General features: G+C 55.4%; 1 protein-coding gene across 13 annotated transcripts in view; it reads right to left on the bottom strand.

Annotated features, from left to right (window-relative positions):
- The window catches only part of NCOR2 (nuclear receptor corepressor 2), a 222,099-nt gene that overhangs the window by 9,696 nt on the left and 194,643 nt on the right, over positions 1–17,760 (bottom strand). For all 13 annotated transcript variants that reach the window (XM_033075721.1, XM_033075717.1, XM_033075716.1 and 10 more), the window contains 19 exons: positions 16,685–16,840; positions 16,084–16,223; positions 15,900–16,005; positions 15,167–15,271; positions 14,249–14,352; positions 11,765–11,915; positions 8,206–8,358; positions 7,729–7,815; positions 7,101–7,375; positions 5,962–6,325; positions 4,998–5,225; positions 4,662–4,907; positions 4,392–4,541; positions 3,840–3,980; positions 3,579–3,741; positions 2,658–3,088; positions 918–1,061; positions 656–798; positions 172–362 (listed from right to left, as the gene is read on the bottom strand). In XM_033075721.1, coding sequence (XP_032931612.1) covers positions 172–362; positions 656–798; positions 918–1,061; positions 2,658–3,088; positions 3,579–3,741; positions 3,840–3,980; positions 4,392–4,541; positions 4,662–4,907; positions 4,998–5,225; positions 5,962–6,325; positions 7,101–7,375; positions 7,729–7,815; positions 8,206–8,358; positions 11,765–11,915; positions 14,249–14,352; positions 15,167–15,271; positions 15,900–16,005; positions 16,084–16,223; positions 16,685–16,840 — 3,478 coding nt within the window. The remainder of the gene's footprint in view (positions 1–171; positions 363–655; positions 799–917; positions 1,062–2,657; positions 3,089–3,578; positions 3,742–3,839; positions 3,981–4,391; positions 4,542–4,661; positions 4,908–4,997; positions 5,226–5,961; positions 6,326–7,100; positions 7,376–7,728; positions 7,816–8,205; positions 8,359–11,764; positions 11,916–14,248; positions 14,353–15,166; positions 15,272–15,899; positions 16,006–16,083; positions 16,224–16,684; positions 16,841–17,760) is intronic.

Below are 17,760 nucleotides of genomic sequence, written 5' to 3'. Positions count from 1 at the left end.
GCAAGAGGGAAAGATGCTCAGATGAGAAAGGAGGGAATGCCCACAGCCAGGCAGAGCAATGCCAAACCCCAACCTGCCCCTCCCCGCGGTGCCAAGGGCACCCAAGGGTCCATCAGAGCTTAGACTGGCACGAGCCCACCTGTGCCAGCCCGGGGTGGCCCCTGGGCTCACCTTTTTCCCCCCTCGTTGTGCGGGGAGATGCGTGAGGCCGTGTGCTCCTGCTGCTGCAGGAAGGCCTCGCTGGGCGTGCGGCGCAGGTCCAGCACCGGGCACGCCGCGCCGGGGAACGAGTACACCGGGGCCTGGATGTGGGAGTTGAGCTGCTGCGGGTGGTGGCGCGTGTAGTCCTGCGTGATGACCTCCTGCAGAAGGAACCAGAGTCAGGAACGGAGCTGGGTTCTGCCTCTGCCTTGCTGGGCCCAGCTAAGAGGGTGAGCAGGAGGGAAACGGGGTGATTTGTCCCTGCAGGTGGAAATTCTGCCTCTTGGGGACACAAATAGCTGAACGCTCACGATTCCCCCTGCTCTCCAGCCCCCCAATTAGAGGAGCTCCAGCATCACTCCCAGCCCATCCCCACCATGTTTCCCTGAGCTCTCCCCTCCTCCCTGGAGCCCCAGCAGGAAGGTGATGCAGGGGAATGAGGTGAGTTAGTTACACTGATGTGCTGGGCCAGCGTGACCACGCGCTGGTTCATGCCCTTGATGCTCTGGCTGGACTGCAGGGGCTGGCACTGGGGGCTGTCAGGCTGCCTCAGGTGCTGCAGGTGGGCGGCTTCAGGAGCTGGGGCCTTCAGCGAGCCTGGAGAGCACCAAGGAGAGAGCAGGAATGAGGTGACATCTGTGTCCCTGTCTTCAAATGCCATCCCAGCACTGGAGCACAGCCAGCCTGGGCTCTCCCGTGCCAGGCCCTGTTCTCACCTTGCTGCTTCTGCCTCAGGTCGTGCTCCCCGTGCCCCTTCTCTGTGTCCTGCAGCAGCTTGGCCCCTTTCTCATGGGACAGGCTGGGCGAGCTCACGGGACTCACGGCTTCCATCCGCTCAGGGCTGTAGCCTCCATGGAAGCCTGAGGAAATGGCAGGAGTTAAAACCAGCTCATTTAGCTTCTCCCTAGCACTGCTGCACCATTGCTTGTGGGTAGAGTCATATGTTCAGCAAAGTGGGAGAAGAAAGAGATGAGGAAAGACCTGGCAGGTCACGCTCCGATGTCCAGCTGTGGTGGTGGCTGCTGGGAGGAGGTGATGTCTCATTCCTGCAGAACTGGACACTCAGCAGCTCTCAGTGACAGCATGAGGTCCAGGGACCAAATCCTGCCTCTGCAGGTTCACAGTTTGTTCCCTCATTTTCTCCACCCACTGAAACCCCCACCATGCCTGGAGACAGTGGAGGTGGCTGCACAAGAGGTCTCCAAGTGCATTACAAAACAAACCAAGCCCAGCATGGCCAGGACCAGGGAGCTGAAAACTGGATGTGAGACCCTGGAGGCCCCAGATGCCACTCCAGAGACAGTGGACTCACAAACCACAGGGACAAAATTTGACCATTCTCTGCTTTTTAAGAAGCATTTAGGCTGGAAAGGCCTCTAAGCTCATCGAGTTCAATCATGACCCTACCACTGAGAAGTCCACCACATCCACACAAGCCTCTGCACAGACTGAAAATGCATCAGAGCTGCAAGGAGGGACAACAGCAGCTCTCCCCAGCCATGCTGCTGTATCCTCTGCATCCCTGGGCTATGGGAAGGGGAGGGAACAGAAACTCCCAGTACTGATGGCCAAGACTGCTGCTGCAACTTGAAGGTGGGGTCCCACCAAATCCCCACAGGCTGCTTGTTGCTTCTGAAGGTTGCTCTCATCAAGAATGACCCAGACCTTGAAACCCATCCCCTTCCCTGCACTTTCTATTGGAATAACTAATCCCAGTGTTTCAGTGTCTTACACAAGCCTCCTCTGAGGTGGTTTTTGTGGTCTGCTCTGGAAACAGCTGCTGAACAACCCCAGGACAGCCACGGTGCCCACCTGGGGCAGCACCCAGCACCAGGACCCTGAGTGAGGCCACCCCGAGCACAGGGACCCCATCCAAGCTGAGACCCACAAAGCCCTCAGAGACCCTGCAGCTCATGTGCAGGGAGGTGCTTGTCTGATGCCCAGCAGCCTTGCCACGCTCACAATCCCAGTTCTCTGCTTTGCTCATTTGATTTATTACCCACAACTGTTCCTTACAGACTGCTTGGGAATTTCTAAGGATGGGGAAATCAAAATTAGCAAATGGCTATTGTCTGTAAAAAGCAATACCAGGAACTGGACAACATTTGCAAAATAGGACTTGGCAACTGGAAAAACTAAAAGAAGGTGGGAGAAAGGAAGATCCTTAAAACACACAAAAATAAAAAAGTCTGAAATAACGCAACAGCCAGGAAGCAGAGGGACAAGCACACTTGGGGAGCTGATGGAGCCAATGTCCAAAATGTCCAACTAAAAATAAGAAATAATGAAATAAAATGAGTGCCAGGCCACAGCCCTCTCACCTCTGCCCTCCAATTTCTGACCATCACTAGTGGAGTTGTTACTCAGCGAGCCTCTTTCTTGCTGCCCCTTATCACAAGACATTTGGTGCCTGATAATCACCTCTATGAAGCTGGCTGCTGTCGTGGTGCCCTTACCGAGTGCTCGGAGCTCCTGCTCCTGCATGGCAAAGCGTTTGCTTTGACTCTTTTCTCTACTGTGCTGCTCGGAGCCTGAGGCTGCGTGCTGCTGGTCCAGAGGGTGGTGGTGCTGCTGGCTTTTCCCCTGTCCCCTGCCATAGTGATGAGAGGAACCAGAGGAGGCGGGCAAAGGTCTCGACTCCATGGCTTTAATGGGCGAAGGCGACTGCTCGAGGTTGGCCCCGCTGGGCAGCTTTGAGGTGTAGACGTTGTTGTCAGTCTGGGCTCGTTCTGTCTTGGCTTCCCGTGCCCTGGAGGCCTCTTTCTGCAGGATGGAAGGGTCCAGAGGGGCCGGGTAGCCGTCGGCCGCGCTGAGGGAGGAGCGCAGGGTGGAGGCGGAGGGGAAGGCGGCAGAGCGGATCGGTGACGTGGTGGTGGTGGAGGAGGATCTGGAAGGAAAATGAAGACAAGGACAAGGTGAGAGAAGGGCATGGAGAAAGGGAATGCTGTTAGCAGAGCCTCAGTGTTCAGCCCTGCCCAGTCCAGGAGCACATCATTGGGTTATGCAGGGCCAGTGTGGAGTGCTTGGATGGAGCCTCCACCACAGTGACTGGCCAGAGGGTGTCGGGCCTGAATGCATTGGCTGGAGAACATAAAACCCATGGAGAGGTCCCAGAAACCTTGACAACTCCACCACCAGGCAATCTTCAGCAAGAGGAGCAATACCTGTATTTGGGCACGGGCACACTTTTTCTTGTGGCACCAGGAAAAGCAAAATAATTGGGGCACCAAAATGTGCCTCTCCCCATCCCAACTTCCCTGAAAGCCCCACTCGTGCTCCCACTGAGACTGAAGGGAAAACAACTCTCCCTCCTTCCTCTCAGAGCTGCTCATTAACCAAGTGCTGGTGCAGGCATTGCCAGGGTGGGGGGAACGTACCGCAGGACGGAAGGGGTGGGGGTCTCCGAGGAGATGATCTTCATGCTCGTGTTGTGGAGCACGCTGGGGCGCTGCTGGATGGTCTCGTGGGTGCGGGGTGAGACGGGAGAGTGCTGGTGGCTGTGGGAGTGCGAGGACGAACGGCTGCTGGGCTGCTCTGTACCTGGGGGAAGCACGAGGAAGGGCTGCTTGAGCTCTCTGTCCAGCAGCACCAACCCTACCTTCCAGCCAGGGTGGAGGATGGGCTCCTCCCCAGCCTACCTGGTCTCCAGATGGGCGCATGCTCCACTGTGGTGGAGGCTAGGATGGATTTTTCACGCTCCCTCTCTCGTTCCCGCTCCCGCTCCCGTTCCCGTTCGGACACTGATGATCCTGACTGCTTGGTCATGTGCGTGGGCCCTCCTGAAACCCAAGCAAAAGGCAGTGAGAGGGCTGCAGACACAGCAGTTCCCCCTGAGAATGCTGCCTGCTCGTCACATCACTGTGTCTGCAGAGCAGATAAGGAATGGCTCCATCCAAGGTCACCTGGAGCACGACAGACGAGGGCAACCAGTGCAACAAAACCCAGACAAATCACGGAATAGCTGTCCTGGCACTGTCGCCAGGGTGTGACCTCCCACTGAGCTGTCTGCTTTGGGGAAGAAGGGGGAAAAGGGAAAAGGGAAAAGCAAGGAAGCCCTCAACAAGCAGGAAGAGAGTCAGTGCCTGAATGAGAATTAATTTGGGACCTCCCAAACTGCCCAGGTTTGCTGGATTGATGAGGAGCATCCTGCTCAATCATCTTCCTGTTGGAAAAACAACCTCCAGCATTACCTGGGGAGAGTGGGGAGCTGCTGTGCCGGCTGCCGAAGGTCTGGGGGGGTCCAGGGATGTAGGTGATGCGGTCCATGGTGGTGGCAGAGGTGCCAGGGGTGGGGGGCACGAGGACAGGCAGGTGTGGCACTTGGGACAGGTCGATGATGCCTGCAGAGAGAAGCGAGAGAGCTGTCAGGACAACGCCGAGATGCTGCAGCTCCAGTGTGTGACCCAGCCTCCTCCTCCCACCCTGCTCCAAAGCCCTGGACAGTGCCGTGCTGGCAGCACCTGCTGCATAGTTGAGGGCGAGGGAGGGCTCCCGGGGCGACAGCCCGCGCAGCATGTCTGCGCGCTGCGCCATGGCCGTGGCTGCGGCGTTGTGGTGCATCTGCTGCGACGTGATGTAGTCGTTGATGATGGTCTGGCGGTTCTCCATGGCGGCCGTGTCCGGGTAGCCCCGGATGAGGTACGGGGGGTACAGGTGTGGGTACGTGGGGCTCGGAGCTAGATGCCTTGGCAGGTAGTAAGCAGCAGCTGGGAGAGAAAAGGATGCAGGTGTGAAGCCACAGAGACATTTTGGAGCGTAAGAAGGAAAATAACAGACTGTGCCCCCAGCCGAGGTACCTGCTTCCAGTTGGATTCCCCGGGGGATGGCGGCGGGGTCGAAGGGCAGCGGGATGTGCCCGCGGTACAGATCGACGCCGCTGACGCCGCGGAGCAGGTGCTCGTACGGGGAGATGGGGTGGTGGTGGTCGGGCACGGGGGCGTGCGGGGACTTGGAGTTGGTGAGCTCTCGTGATGTGGGGGTGATCTTTCTGTCCTGGGACACTGGCTTCCCAGCAGTGATGCTCCCTGCAGAGAGCAGAAGGAAATGAGTCAGAGATGGAGCACAGCGGCCAAGCCATGTCCCTGAGGGATGTCTCTGGCCAAGCCATGTCCCACAGGGACAAACTGTAGCTACCCTGAACTCCCTGAACTCCTCCCTGCACTGCCATGCCCTGTTACACCACCGAGGTTGAGGTGGGCCAAGTCCCAGCTGCCCCTTGGCAGAGAGGCCTTTCCCAAATCATCCCTCCACCCCAGCACATCCATGCTGGGCAATCTGTGCATTCACCCTGGCCTGCACAAGCAGATGGTGGTGCAGCCTTGCTGCCAGGCTCTTCAGCACAAGGAGGTGTTAGTGACAAGTGTGAACATCTCCCACCCAGTGTCCCAAGCACCGCTTTCCTGCCCGCCTATGGAACAAAGAGTGCTGTGGGCCACTGCTGGGAGAGGGAGGACACTTCTGAAACACCAATGGCTTCACCAGCCTTAGCCCAAGTGTCCCTGTGGTTACCCTGGCGCAGGTGAGGTGCCCTCACCCTCACTCCAACAGTGTGAGCACCCCAGGAAGGGTGCTGAGCCCCAGCTGTGCCTGGCAACCACCCCAGCGCTGTGAGTCAGCCGTGGGCGTGGGGTGCTGGAGAGAACGGGTTCAACAGGCACCTCTGGGAACTGCTGGGGCAGGTGGGGTCAGCAGCCACCTCCTGCACACCTCCCTGCTCGGCTGATAGAAATTTTACCATCACACAGCAGGTTTGCCGAGTACCTTCGTGCTGCCGGGGCGTGGACTCCCGCGTGGAGACTGGAGACCCTCTGTGCAAGTGGCTGCTGAAGGCCGTGCTGTGCCCTGCCTGGTGGTCCTCGTAGCCCAGGGCGCTTTGGTGGGGCTTGCCCGGCTCGGGTACAATCACAGGAGCCCCTCTGGCGATGGAGCCACTCGAGTTTGTCACAGGGCTTGGCCTGTTTTTCAGGCTCTCTTCGTAAGCTCTCTCCAGGTTCCTCGGGTCTTGGATGACATCCAGAGAATGCACAGAGTGGAACGTCCTGCCGGGGCTGCCGATGATGGAGCGCACATCGTGCTTTTTGGTACTCGAGGAGGAAGAGCCGCTGTCGTACTTCAGTGGGGTACCCTGGGGACAGGAGGCAGAGGGGACATCAGAGGGGCTGAGAACAGAAGGAGCCCAGTGACTGCACCCCACTGAGTTTTGACAAGACTCAGGATGCCTCGTTAGTGGGTCAACACACAAAGTTTTCTCAGTCAAACAGCCAACAGCAGAGCAGAGATAACCACTCAGCACAGGGCAGGGTGGAGGGCCCATCCTGCATGTCTTGTTGTGCTCCAACAGGATGAGGATGAGTCACTGCCAAAGGCTGGCTGTGCCCATCACGCCTCTCTCCTACACAACTGTGAAATGGGATAGGGCTGCAAGGTGCCATGGGAACCCTGCAAATATTTGGAGACCAACAGGAGATAGCATGCCATGTTTCATCCCGACTACTGGCCCTGCTGGGTTGCCACTTGCCCATGAAGGGAGGAGACCAAGTTTATGTGGACCCAGAGTCACAAATGCTCAGGGCACCAAGTTGACTCTGTCCTTGAAAAACAGGCAAACACATCCCCTTTTGTTCACACATCTAGATGGATCATTGCTTTCTTAATGTGCCAAGGGCTCCGTGGGTTTTGTGTTTACCTGCAGGAAAGGATTATAGGATGGTTGGACTGGAAGGGATCCCTTCAAAGGATGGGGCAGGACAATCTGCACCCAAGCAGAGTGTCAGTTCTTACCAGTGATGCAACACAAAGCTGTTTCTGCTCCCCTTTTACCTTGGGAATGGCTCCCAGGATCTGTGCAAGGGCAGCAGTCTGAGCAGGACTGACCTCACCACTGTTCACTCCACACTCACCTGCGTGATGGAGCCTTCCTTCAGAGGTCTGGTCAGAGAGATGTCTGGGGTCCGCCTCAGCTCCTCCCGGGGAATCTCATGGATTGACCTTCCTGCTTCTTTCACCGTGGCTACCAGGTCCTCATGGGCTGATTTCATTTTCAGAGGAGTCAGATCGTGAGATCTGACCTTGTAGGCATCAGATAAGTCCCTTGGTGGAGTGTTTTCCCTCTTGAGCTGTTTGGCTTCTCTTCTGAGGTAGTCCTCATGGGCCTCCACATAGGACCGAGGTATTCCTGCAAGCAGACGATGGATGCAGCGGTGACTTCACAGGCAGACCCTGGACTCCCAGTCCCTGTGCAGATACCACTAATGCAGCTGCTCCACCTCACATCTACCACCACCTCCTGCACCCATTTCACACTGATTTCAACCTCCTTCATGCCCATCACTGACAATTTTGTCCCTGACTTTGGCAGAATTTAGGTTGGTAGGAGTTGCGCAAGACTGAAAATCTCTCTTGAGCACAAAGCAGGGGTTGCAAAGATCTGCAGCTGGACCTTGACATGCCCATCCTCCTGTCCCACCCTGCTGATGAGAACAAGTGGCCATGCACATGAGATGCTTCCCCTGTGCTCACAGGCTTTACCTTGTGTAATTGAGCCTCGCATGTGGTGCTGCTCCTTCAGGTTGTGGGGACTGTGTCGGTCTGGAGGGATGGCTCGACCCATGAGACCTAGAAGAGATCCAGGAGGGAAAGTCAGGCTGTGATACAGGAAATTAATTTACAATGAATATGTGACAGTGTTACCAAGGATGCCTGGGATAATAAGGATAAACGCAAACGATTTCTAAATTTTTTTCTTTTTCCTTTTTTAAAAATGTGCTTCTGTTTTTTCTCTTTTTTTTTTTGTGTTCTTGGAGCTGGTCTGTCAGGACAGACACTCAAGGCAAACAGTTCACATTCTGTTTTTTCCCCATGCTGGTCAGATGCTGCCCTGCTGGGATACCAGCCAACCACTGCCAGAACACTGGCACAGGAAGGTGCACCATGCAGACAGGAGACAAGATGAGACCTCCACAGGTCACTAACACTACCCAGGTGAAAGGTGCCATCCAGACCCACCTTCAATGCTGGTAGATAAGGTATCACGGGCTGATAAGCCCCTGCTGATCCTCCCCTCCATCATATCATAGGTCCGCTTAGTTCCTGTGGTCTCATGGGAAGCTCCCGAGCTCCTGCTGTCTTCTTTGGGACACTGAGAAGCAGCAACTCCACCTGTGAGGGGAACACCAAGAGGCATGGAAAGTCAGAGAGGGTGTTTACTGCTGTCTGTGTACATTGCTGAGAGGTCAGATCCCGTCCCAGCATCAGCCACTGCTACACAGTGCCAGAAACATCGCACGGGATTGGCTTCCAGGAAATTCAGCTGGTGTTTTCTCCCCTCCCTGCCTGCCTCAGACTCCAGATCTGTGCCTCCCTCTTGGGTAGGAGCATCCACCCTGTCATGCCCCATTCCCTCTCTCCCTGGTGGGGCCATCCTGTAGGCAGCAGGACAGCACTGAGCCAGTGGGAGCAGCTGCAGCTCCACTGAACTTGGCTCTTTGGGTCTGGGGAGTTCTGTTTTTTTCTCCCTGTTTGTTTTGATTTTTGCTAGACACCTACTGTTTGGGATCTTGGCCAGCCTAAACATCTGTTGAGACACTCCCTGGGTGAGAAAATCAGGGAAAACAGAGGAGAAGCAAAGCTGAGAATGATTCCTTTGAAACAGCACAGAGCACACAGAGGGACTGGGAGAGAAGGACAAAGCAGGACTGATGGAGTGAGTGCTAGAGTGAGGAGAGAGCACTGACTGCCCCCTGACCCAAACCTGGAGCAGGCTCCCTGGACATCTGTCCTGAGCTGCAGCCCCAGCAGCAGCACAGCCCTGCCTGTGCCAAGCAGCATCACACCCACCCCGGGCCATGGGCACCCATCATGTGCAGTGAGCTGTGAATTCAGCAGCTTCTGATCCAGCTGAATGCCTCGGGTTTATGCCATGAGCTCCACACAGGATGCCAGCCAGGAGAGAAAAACGCCTCTGCCCATCATCCCTGGCCAGGCTGCCCTTGCCAAGGATTGCCAGTGCCCTGATCCTGCTCTTTTTGGGCAAGGAAGGTGGTTGTACAACTAGAGAAAGCAGGGAAGTTAAAAACATTCATTCTATTGTGGACAATCAGGAACAAAACTCCTCCTTGGCAAAACCAGTAATTAATAAAATGGGATTATTACAACTTCACACCCACTGCTGGTTTCCGCAATCAGCACCCACTCAATCCACAACGTGTTTGGGGCTGTGTGTGGGGAAACAAGAGGGGGTCCGTGCCTGAGCCTTTGCTTCAGCTCCATTTGACAGGAGAAATCCGGGGGTGACATTCAGAATCAGCCAAGCACCATGTGGGTGATGTGCCTGCACCCTGTCATCACGGCACATCTGCTGCCACCAGCCCTTGTGCAGGAGGGGACGTGCTCCCAGGCACCCTTTGTACCACCGGGAAGCAGGGGGAGGGCGTGAGGGAGAAGAGAGACTAAACAGAAAGAAAACCATTCCAAACCCACGTCCCTCGCCTTGCAGAAGCCATCAGCAATCATATGCAGGATGAGAATAACCAATCTAGCACAATTCAGCTCACACATGCTACAGGATCTCGTCTCATTACAGCTCTTTTATTTTAAGCACCCTCATGACACTAAAGAATTTGCAATTTTTTTTCTGCTTGCCAAAATTCATAATCACCAACAGTTTCAGTTTTCTTATTTAATTTTTTTTTTTTAACTCTTCTGTTCCTGGGCTCTACAGGGGGAAGGAGAGAGGCAGGGCTGGCAAGGCTGCAGCAGCTCGTGGGATCATTTGGGATGTGATAAATGCTATCAAGCATGTAAAAGGCTGCTGGGGAGAGGAAGGAATTAATTCCTCATCTGTGTCCATGGGGGTAGCATGAGAGGTGATGGACACAGGCTGCAGCCAAGCAGACTCAGGCTGACACAAACAACAGGGGAGAGTTTAGTCTGCAGCCCTCCCTCGTAGCCTGGAGAGGGATCCCAGCTCTGGGCATGGGCAGCCCTCAGTGCCAGGAGCCCTCCCCATCCCTCCCTGATGCTGCTATTTCTGAGACCAGCCTTGCTCGACCCCCAGCCTGGGCAGAGGTGATTAAAATAGCTTCTTGCACAAACAAGTCCTGAAACACTTCCTGCACCCTGCCTGATGCGAGCCTTGCCAACTGTCCCAAAGGGCATCCAGGCACAAGTCTTCCATGGTGACATTTCTTATCTGGGCTAGAGTTGACAGAGGACCCAGGGGGACATGCTATGAGCAGTTTCCATGTGGGAGGAGAGGGGCACAGCACAGAGCCCTGTCCTGAAAGGTCCCTGCAGGGCACACACAAAGGTGACATCAGCTGCATTGAGAGCTGCCCCTGTGGCCTGACCTGAACCCTCTGCCTCCAGCCCTGGAAATGACAACCCAGCCCATGATGAAACAAGCTGCCTGCACTTGTGGGCATGAGGAAAGGGATTTCTGAGGGACACACTGCCTGCAGCACTGCCCCCAGGGCCCAGGCAGGCTGGAATGGATACTGTGCCACAGGGAGGGAGGCAGAGGGTTCAGGCAGCACAGCAGCTTGCCAGAGACACCTCCTGAGGCAGCTGAGGTGGGGATCAGCTCCTTAGTCATCTCCAAACTCAACTGAGAAGGGAGGTGGCACATGAGGACAGCCACCCCTGTGCACACCAAAGCACACACCAGTGCTTTACCCCGAGAGGATTCAGGGCTGCAGCATCTCTAAGTTGGCTCTTCCTGACTACAGGTGCAAGCCAGCAGAGTCCAGCTCCACAGCAGAGATGACCCAGCCCACGGTGAAGGGCAAGAATGGAGCTGGTTCCAGCCTCACCAGAGAGCAACATCTGCTCATCTCCAATGGGAGGCACTGGGACACGCAGAGCAGCTTTGATGGGCAGTGCTGAGATGGGCTGAGCAGGCACAGAGAAGGTAGAAGCAGCTGGTGACCACCTGCTGGTACCACTAACACAGTGAGGAAAAACCTTCCTGTGCTGTGGGGTGCAGCAGCAGCCAGCACATCCCCAGACAGGCTCCTTGTGGGATGCAGGAATGGCTTCACCACCTCCAACAGCTCCAGCAAAACTCACCAGACACTGAGGCTGGGTCCAGGAGGATTCCTGCAGGGCAGCCCCATGCTGGAAAAGCCTCACAGTGCCCAAGTCAATGCAGGTGAGAACCTGACATCCAAGTAACTTTATGCTGAACTACCTGACTTGCCTCCATCTTGCAGGCTTTTGAGTCCACCTTGGCCCAAGAGTTTGGGAGTGCTCCCATAATGTTTTCAATCAGTCCCCCTCCAGCACAGGGTGCTAGGGATGAAGCTCACACCTTCCTATCTGGTCCTCTCCTTCTCCCTGTTTCCCAAAATCATTGCAACCCTGCCTGCCATCTCTAAAACAAGATAACCACACGGGACAGACGGACACAGGGCACCAGGGAGGGAAGGGAGAGAAACACTGGAAGCAAAGACACGAAGCTGGACCCTCGTACTTTGCCAGCCTTTCCTCAAATAGCTCCCAAGCCCCAGGCACAGTGGCAGAAACCCCTGGCACCTGCCCTAAAAAAGCAGAGAGGATTAGGACTTACCCTCGTAGGACAGCACGTGGCCTTTCTTCCCTTCGTAGATGACATGTCCTTTGGGCACGGCATCCTCCCTCGCCTTCTCCGCTCTGCTGGGGCTGTCTTCTCCGATTATCCTGGTAATGGTTCCTTTGTACAGCACTTCTGCCGGGGTGCCCTTGGAAAGCCACCAAGATCCATATTTAACAGTGTCACAACCAATTAAGCCAACGCCGTGCGGGGACAGGCTGTTCCTCGCGGGAAGCCGAGCGCAGGGAGCGCACCCGGCCTCCGCTTCCTGGCGCAGCCAGCAGAGAGGGACCTGCGGCTTAATTATTGATGAGAATGATAACGAGGAGCGGTAAAAAGGGACGTGATCTGTGTGAGGCTGCTGGGAAGAGGCAGGGGATGAGGAGAGCACAGACCTCCAAAACAGCAACTGTCACTCCTGTGTGTTTTGGAGTAAGATACCTGGTTTGGGAGACAGGGCTGGTGCTCCCTTAGGGACACCCTGTGACAGCAGTGACAGCAGGCACTGCTCCAGCATCAGCTTTTTCCCTGCAGCCTATTTCCCCAGCTTGGCACGGGAGCCACAGAGCTGTCCTGCCCACCCAGGCACATCTGCTGGCAGCAGTGTGACCTTCAGTGAGCTGCCTGCGTGCGGGAGCTGGCGGCTGGCAGCGCGCCCGGGCGAGACGGCAGGCGACACCGAAACCGCTCCTGGAGCAGGTCGGGGAGCAGAGCCTGCCTCAGCTCTCCAACAGCAACAGCAGCAGGCTCCCCACACATACACCAGTGGGAAATGAAACCTCTCCTTCGCCTCAGCAGACACAGCTCACGGCACCTGCCCCTGAATTCCCTTCAAAACACACAGAGCTGGATGCCCCTGAGGATGTCCCATCCCCTTCTGCCACTGTGACCCATCAGTGCCAACTGGGAACAGCCACCATGGGGTGACAGTCCCCTTTCCCATCTCTGGGAAGGCACAGTGATGCTGTCAGAGTGACACTCCTGACTGACACCTGTCTGCTCAGCTCATGTAACCCCAGCAAGCCCTGGCACTGATGCCTGGGGAAGCCTCGGGGATGTGATGTCCTTGCCAGTTTTGCTGGTGCTTCCAGGTTGTGCCACTCTGGCTCTTTCCCCACCCCTGGTCTTTACCAAGCCCTCAGAGTAGCAGCAGTCCCCAAAAGCCAGGATATACCAGTGTGTGGGTTCAGTGCTGTGGTGATTCACCCTTCCAGTGGATCTGGGCACCTGAATCTCCCAGCCCCAGGTAAAGTCACCTCCCTTCCACAGATGTGCTCCAAGGGGATGTGAAAGCAAGTGATGACAGATGGCTTCAGAGCAGAGAGCATATATTCAAGATCTGCTTCCTGTGAACTGGATGACTAATCTGAGATCAAGTATCAGCTCTGGTACCAGGAGCTGCTGCCAGAACAGGGGGCCCCTCCCCAGCAGGAGCAGAGGGATGCAGGCTGCTGGGCCAGCAGGAGAACCAGGCAAAGCCCTGGGTCTGGGCTTGGTACCTTAATCCCAAGCCAAACAAAGGAATCTGGATGGATTCATTAGCTGGCTGGGTTCATTAACTGCATGCAGAACAGTCAACAAACTCTACTGATCTCCTGAAGTGGCATATGGTACTCAAGGTCCTTCATGCCCACCCACTGCTGCCCACAGCTGCTGCAGGAGCATCTGAGAGGACAGAGCAAGTGTTTGCTCTGATTATTTACAGCCCCTGAGCACCCACTCCTGGCAGTTGTTGGACACAGGGCACCAGGCAAGCCAAGCTTTTGCTCTGGGCCAGGACTCAGGATCAGGTCCCCAGGGCCAAAGCAAACATGGTCATCCCTCCTTGAAGAAGACAGGCAAAAATGGGAGCCTGAACATCTTTAAATATCTGAATGATGGCCAGATAAAATCCCCACGGGAAACAGATTTTTTTTTTAATGCTCTCTGCTCTGTTACCAGATGAGCAATAACTCACACTGCAAGAAACTATCGCCCGCTTGCCAGCTGCTCTTCTGAAGATGGATGGTGGAGATTAAGGCCAAAGTATCTTCCTGCTGAAGAGCCTTTGGGCAGGACCCCCAGCACAGCAGGCTCAGCCCTGGCAGGAGCTCTTGCTACCTTACCTGCCCCTCACTCCTCCCTCCTCCACCTGGCCTGGGCCCTCCACCCATCTCCTTTGCTCTGCTCCACTTTCTTTGCCCTGGCAAGATGATCTTGCCAGAGCCATTTACAGCTGCTTTTGTCTCTGCTCTTGATAGCTACAAAAGGCAAAGCTGGGTTTAAAGGTGGTGTAAGGCTGCTGTTTGTTGGGCCCTTGCTCTTCTGCAGTGTCCACTCACGGGACCCAGCTCAAGCCATCCCAAGTGGGGGCTGTTTCCAGACCTCTCTGAGGGGCTCCATGGGGTGGGAGCATCACAGAGCTGCTCCACAGCCCTGTCCTGCATGCCCAGTGTGCCCCACAAACCCCCAGAGCCCATGTGCAGCACCCAAGGGACCTACATGTGTGATGGACCCTCGGTAGGTGATGGGCGACTCCGGAGGGGGTCTGGATGTGGGTGTTCCTTTGGTGATGCTTCCTCCCGAGGCAGAGCTGAGGGAAGTACCTGTAGGACACAAAACTCTGTGAGCTGGGGGCTGGATTTGCTGCTCAGCACAAAACCCATGGGGCTGAGACTACTAAGTGCAGGGTTTGACCCAGTCTCTGTGGTACTGGTACCCTCCAAGAGCTGCCAGTGTTCAATCCCAAGCCTTGCAGAACCCCTTGTGCCAAGACTCTTGAGAAACCCATCCCTGTGAGTGTGGGGTGGAGAGGAGGTGAAATGTAGGTATTTTGAGGCTATCAGCTCCCTGCTGTCTTTGTGGAGGTGCCAGGCAGATTTATGAGCCTGGGAGAAAGCACAGCCTGGCTCAGCCTCTCCTGATGTGATCAGAGCAGATCTGTGGTGAGATGCAGCTCAGGGTGGCTGGAGTTCATTCACACAGATCTGTCCTGGGTTGGAGCCAGCCCACCACACTCAGCCTCCCAGCTTGTCTCACTGGGGGGTTTCACAAACCAGAAACCTTTGCATTTTTTTTCTTCTGCCTGGTTAATGGGGAAAGAAACCCATGAGGGCAGTATTTAACCAAAATGGGGTCCCTGTCCAGCTGCAGCAGCAACGAGGAAAAGCATGAAAATACCAATTAATGTAATTTAAACAGGCATTGCTTCGTCTTAAGCAACAGATTTTCAGGTGCCCCTTGAACACAAATCCTCCACCAGAATCAATGGTGGGGAGGCAGAGAAAGGAGTCAGAGACCCCTTGGGCTGGGCACAATTCCAGAAATCAAACCTGAGATGACTGGGCAGCTGCAGCCAGTGTGGCAGTGCCCAGGCTGGGCAGTGCCAGCACCCCTCCCTGCCCACAGCTGGGTGCTCACCCCGCAGGATGGAGCCCTCCTGGGACGGCTGCAGAACCAGACTTTCGGGCTGGCTGGCCTGGCTTCTAGGAGAAAGTTGTTCCTGCTTTACTCCAGGAAAAGGCACTGGAAAACATTAACCATGGATCAGCACAGGTGCAGGACACGGGATCACAGCTCCTGGCTGTGAGGCAGCACCTTCCTGGCACCTCTGACATTCCCAGCTCTTTGGGATCTTCCCCAGGGAAGATCCTTTGCCCTGGCACTGCCCACACCAGGACCAGAGTTAACACTGAAAATCCTGTGCTGGTCCATAACAGGATCCACACACAGTGGGAAACAGAACTCCTATCTCTCCTCTGGAGCCAGGCTTGATCCCTCACCCGTTCCCTCCTGCTGTTAAGAAAAGCTTCCAAATCTGCAGACTAAACACTTTCTTTGTTCACTTCAGGCTATTTACTCTTCATCCTACCAGCCTGAGGAGCAACAATATATTTCCTTCCTTCGATCACAGTATTACCTGAAGGGTATTTATAGGCTGGGAGGCGTCCCTGACCGAGTTGTTGCTTCCTTATACCGAACCAATTTAGCTCCCTGTGTCTCTGCTCCCCTGATGGACTAATCCTTTCATCCTCTTAGCAGTCCTCTCTGTGCTCCCTTGCTGAGCCCTGTGCTGCTCCTTTCCCCTGTTTCTGGCAAGCCTGCTCCCTCCTGCTCTCAGAGCATGTGAGAAACTCCTCTCCCAATTCCTTACCCAGTTTCTTGGGATCCATGGTGAGTGGCAGGCCCATGGTGATGGAACCCACGGGGACCTTGGCGTGCTCGGGGCTGTAGGGTGTGTGGAGCTGGATGGGCATTCCCTGTGGGGCAAGAGGAAAGGTGAGGAGCAGCTGATGGTCCCTGAGGCACCTCCACCTCTCACACTAGGAATGGCCTACCTGGGAAATGGATCCGACGGATCGCTCCAGCACCGAGGGGTGCTTGGTGGAGGAGATGAGGGGAGGAGGGTTGGAGATGCTGGCTAATCTCTGCAGCCCTGAACGAGAGCTCTCATGCAGGTTGAGTGGGATGGGGTGTCCTGTGAGGAGAGCACAAAAATCAGTGAGACTGAGGGCAGGCAGAGTGGCTGCAGGCAAAGGAGAGCAAAGGGGCACAGGAGGGAGCAGGGGCTGGATGCAGTGACCTGGCTGGCTGTGAGCCTGCACGAGGCTCCAAGTCACACATTTTGGAAAGGACTGAATAGTTTAAATTACTGCCTTGTCCCCTGTGCAGCCAGAGGATGAGCTGTGCCCCACCTGTCTGCTCTCCAGCCAGAGAGGACAGCACACTAAGGGATAAAACCTGTCCAAATTTCCACCCACACTGCTCTGTGACAAACCACATCCCTACACCTGCCCAGCCAGAGATGGGACACACACCTGACCACGCTGGGACCTTTAAACTGCCCAACCTGTGGTGCTGGCTCTAAGCACAGCCTCTGTGCCCAGCCCCAGGTCAGGCAGGGGAGGGCACTCCATGCAGCCAGCGGGTTTTACTTGCCTGGTGGGTTATACTGGAACAAGTGGGGCTCTGCCTGGGGAGAAGTTTTGATCACATCCCGGGGATAGGACAGAACAGGGGGCCAGCAGGAGGCAGCCATCGACTCGGCACTCAGCTTCTGAGCCTCTGCAATGGCTGAGAAATGCACGGACTTCTCTGCAAAACACACACAAAGAAACTGCATGGTCAGTGGCCACCACGAGTGAGGGTCCCTGTGAGCATGGATAGGGGAGATAGAGCCAGCTGCAAGCACAGGAGATGGTTTCAGTCCAAGAAGTAGCAATGCTGGCATCCCTCTGGTGATGGGGGATATCCAGAGGGCTCACTGGTGACTGCACTGTGCTGTGCAGCTGGGCACAGGGTGCCTGCAGAGCCACTGCCAGCACCACTGCAATGCCAGCACACCAGGGACAGGCTCATCCCCACATCACACAGAGATGTGAAAGCTCAGCTGCTCTTAGAGACTGGCTATAAACCACTTGTAGGTTGTGTGAAAGGGTCAGAAAAAATGGCATCAGCTTCTCAGACAGCAAGGGAATAACACAGGAATGTTTTCTGAACACCTGGGACAAGCACGCTGCTCCAGACTGTCAAAGGCAAAGGAAGATGGAGACAGGCTCTGTGGAACAACCAAATGAGGGAAATGAGGGAGGCTGGTTCTCTGTGAGGCAGGAAAACTTCCCAAAATTACCTGGTTCAGGGCACCCTGGGTACCAGGCTGGGGTCATCCTGGCTATAAAAAGGCTGGTGGGAGGCCAAGAAGAGCTTAATGATGGAGGAGCTGTGCTGGGGACACCTGAACCCTGCCGTGTGCTGAAAGATGCTGAGAAGAAGAGAGGCTTCATTTGCACCAGCTCTATGCCAAGTGCATCCTCACGCTTGGCTGAGCAGATGGATGAGACAGCCTTTTCTGGATGGATTAGAGGCAGGTTTGGTAGGATTTGTTTGTAATCAATAAACACTTCATTTTGTACTGCCCTTCCTCCTATCCACCTGTGCAACATTCACATTGACCAGAAATTAGAAACTGGGCAGTAAACAATAGCAATCACAAATGAACCCAGCCTTTAACCATC

The sequence above is a fragment of the Catharus ustulatus genome, chromosome 18 (assembly GCF_009819885.2).
Source record: "Catharus ustulatus isolate bCatUst1 chromosome 18, bCatUst1.pri.v2, whole genome shotgun sequence".
Classification (NCBI taxonomy): Eukaryota; Metazoa; Chordata; class Aves; order Passeriformes; family Turdidae; genus Catharus; species Catharus ustulatus.
Note: the sequence above shows the minus strand (reverse complement) of the source record. Positions and strands in the feature narration are given on the sequence as shown.